General features: G+C 59.3%; 1 protein-coding gene across 5 annotated transcripts; it reads right to left on the minus strand.

The window, feature by feature from the left end:
* Positions 1-250: 250 nt before the first annotated feature.
* Positions 251-1757, minus strand: FXYD2 (FXYD domain containing ion transport regulator 2). Of its 5 annotated transcripts, XM_077306959.1 has the most exons (5): positions 1503-1709; positions 1194-1232; positions 870-944; positions 548-584; positions 251-472 (listed from the first exon to the last, which is right to left on the minus strand). In XM_077306959.1, the coding sequence occupies exons 1-5, from the start codon at positions 1618-1620 to the stop codon at positions 448-450; spliced, it is 294 nt and encodes a 97-aa protein (XP_077163074.1). In that variant the 5' UTR covers positions 1621-1709; the 3' UTR covers positions 251-447. The 5 variants fall into 5 exon arrangements, with proteins under 5 accessions (XP_077163074.1, XP_077163072.1, XP_077163076.1 ...); XM_077306957.1 differs by lacking the exon at positions 870-944 and having other exon boundaries at positions 1453-1757; XM_077306961.1 differs by lacking the exon at positions 1194-1232 and having other exon boundaries at positions 1503-1731.
* Positions 1758-2952: the final 1195 nt, after the last annotated feature.

Consider the following 2952-nt stretch of genomic DNA (forward strand, 5'->3'; position numbering starts at 1 on the left):
TTTGAGTAGTGAAAAGCAGGGTATAAAAACCAACAGCCATTTTCTCAAGGGGAACTGATCTCTGTTATCTGGAGATAACCCCCTGGAGGCTGGCATCTCTAGCTTCCGGGTGCAGGCACACCTCTTCAGATACATGGAAGTGGAAGTTGTCTGTGCACATGGGTACGCAGGGGACCAGCAGCAAACGAGCACCAGCATAAGGCACAGTCGTTAACTAGATGCAAGAAGCAATCTGGAGAGCAGGCAGGGCTGCAGCCAAGCGGACTGAGCAGGACCCTTTATTCAAGCACGAAGAAACGGGGGTGGGGGTGGGGGTGGGGGTGGGGGTGGGGGAGCTACATAGGGGCGGTGGCGGAGGACCATTCTGGGGCATAAAGGGCCTGCCGACGGCTGAGGCGTTCCAGGGGGGCTCTTGCCGGTGTTTGCGAGCCCCGACGGAGCGGCACTTCACAGCTCGTCTTCCTCAGGTTGCCTGGAAGAGGAACAGGAGAGCCCCGTTCAAACCCGTCCCCACGGAGGCCGTCCCCAGCCCCCCAGAGGCACCCACCTTGGTTTCTGCTTCCCTCCGCAGCGGAAACGCCGGCCTGCAAGTGGGGAGACAGACGGAGACCTCAGCACTGACGCGCCGGCCCTCCCCTCCCTCGCCAGCCAAGCCGCCAAGGGGGCTCCTTCCCTCCCTCCAACCGCAGGCGCCGGAATCTGCACCTTCCCCGTCGAGGGCGGCTCCTCGGTCCTCCGCCCCCCCCCCCGGCAGGGGACAGCAGCGCCCCGCTCCTCTCGGACTGCGGCTGGTCGCCCTGGCAGCCCGGCTTGGGACGGGGAAGGCGGCTCCCCCCCCCCTTCCCCTCTCCTCCCCGGCGCCCACTCACTCAGCACGACGAGCAGCCCGACAAGGAAGGCGGCCGCGGCGAAGATGAGGCCCCCCTGCCGGATGGTCTCGTAGTCTGGGGGGGAGGAGGGGGGCGTCAACGGCCGGCCCTCGGAGCCCTGGTCTCCTGCCCTCTCCACCCCCGGCCCTTGGCCCGCCCCGACGAACAGGGTCCAAGCCTCAAACCAGCGGCGCCTCTGTCAGGATCACAGTCGCCCTCCCTCCCGCTCAGCCCGTGGCCGCTCCGGGCACCGAGAGGGCCGTCGAGCCGCTGGAGAGCGCTGGCGGCGGGAGGGGACCACCTTCCAGCCCCTTCCCGCCTTACCATAAGTGAATCGGTCTGCCTCCGCCTCGGGAAAAGTTTCTGTGGAAGGAAGGGGGGGGGTCAAAGGGGCCCCTGCGGAGCCTTTCTCGGGCGTGCATTCAGCAGGGAAAGCTTGCAAGGCAGCACAAAGGGCTGTGTTGGGGGGAGGAGGAGCCGGCGAGCCCACAGCCGTCGCCTTGTCCTTCAGAGGCCTTAAGCTGGTTTTCTGGATCCCCTGGCCTGCCTGAAGTGACTTCCCTGAAGCACACCTCTAGCTTACCCGCCAGACCCTGCCCAGCGCCCCTACGGGGAAGCCCGCCTTGCGCTCACCGCCCGCCATGGTCCCGTCGGCGCTCCGTTCTGTCTGCTTCGCTCCGCTCCGCCTGGCAGCCGGCAGGGGCCCGGGAGGCCGGGGGCTTCCATGGGTGGGCCGAGCCTCATTAACCATTAACGGCGCTCGGGTAATGGTTAGCCCAGTCACCCGGTGAAGCAGAGGCTGGCCTCGGCCTCACGTTGGAAAAGCGCCTTCGGCAGAGGGAGGCTATCCTGGCAGGCGACTGCAGCCAAGGCGCCCCCCCCCCAGCCAGTCCCCAGGCAGAAAGAGGCCTTGCCGGTAGCCAGCGGGGCCCTTGGGAGGGGAGCATAAGTGATCACCAGATCTTATCCCATTTTATAATATGTTTACAATTGAACATGGTTAATGGCAGCACTAATTTCGTGCTATTTCTGTAGCTACAGTTTTTTCACAATATTGTAATATTGTAAAAATATAAATTCATGTGTGTGCATCTGCCAGGGCATTTCCTCACATTAGTAAAAATAGCGCCCACAGAATGGCAAAGCACGACATTATATCACACACACACACACACACACACACACACACACACACCGGCCCTCCTCACCTTTTTGCTGTCTCGCCTTTTTCTACCTTCTTTTTTGCTCATCTTACCCTCCTCACCTGCTGCTGGAAGAGGCAGAAGAGAGCAACACGCCTTACCTGTCAGTCAGTGCAGGCAACCAATCCCCTTCCTCCATATTCTGACGCAATTGAAAAGTCCCACAATGCCCGCTAATTTTTTAAAATCATCCTTCTCCGTTGCCATGCCTGTGCATAGAGTCATAGATGCATAGTGCTTTTGAACCGCACCTCTTGTGGGTTCACAAAGAACGTTTTGTGCATGAAGGGCCCCATTGGGCTGCTTCAGCTTCGGCACCTATGGGAGTCAATGGTGCCCTTGGGTGTAATGGAAGGATGGGGGCACCCTCTTCAGGAGCCCCTAGACATGGACCAGTCTTTCTGAAATTTGAACCAATCTTCCTGAAATTTGAAGGGGAGTCAGGGAAAAGCCTCCCAAAGCTACTCTGAAAATTTGGAGGTTGTACCTCAAACCCCTACCCCCCCCCAGGCCCCAGGAAAGGTGGGAATGCTGACACCCCCATTATAGTCTATGGTGCCATTGACTTCTATGGACACCGAATCCAAAGCGGCCCTTTGAAAAATGAGTAATATCGCTCTTGATTTTTTTTGGGGGGGGAGAAAACTTTTGAGAGACATGCTTTGTTGAACGAACTATTCTTTTATTTCTGGCATTGCCTTCATATAGGGAGAGGGCGGCAAGCATGAGGGTGGCGTGCTGCAGACGGCCTCCGTGCATCTGAGCCTTTGCTGGTCGCCTGCAGGTGGCTTTCCGGTCGCCAGAGCTATTTGGGTTGGGGGATCCACTTGATGCGATCCCCAAAGAAAGACTTCAAAGTGGAGGAGGTAGCGAGCTGCCAG

Source organism: Paroedura picta, chromosome 12 (genome assembly GCF_049243985.1).
Source record: "Paroedura picta isolate Pp20150507F chromosome 12, Ppicta_v3.0, whole genome shotgun sequence".
Classification (NCBI taxonomy): domain Eukaryota; kingdom Metazoa; phylum Chordata; class Lepidosauria; order Squamata; family Gekkonidae; genus Paroedura; species Paroedura picta.

What these genes read in the sequence shown, in the direction of transcription:
- FXYD2 (XM_077306957.1), bottom strand. Translation starts at nt 1,620, where the DNA reads ATGGTTAATGAGGCTCGGCCCACCCATGGAAGCCCCCGGCCTCCCGGG. An exon ending in CGCTGGGCAGGGTCTGGCGG is followed by an intron (nt 1,233 to 1,452) that starts GTAAGCTAGAGG and finishes TTCCTTCCACAG; the next exon opens with AAACTTTTCCCGAGGCGGAG. An exon ending in GGCAGACCGATTCACTTATG is followed by an intron (nt 585 to 1,193) that starts GTAAGGCGGGAA and finishes CCCCACTTGCAG; the next exon opens with GCCGGCGTTTCCGCTGCGGA.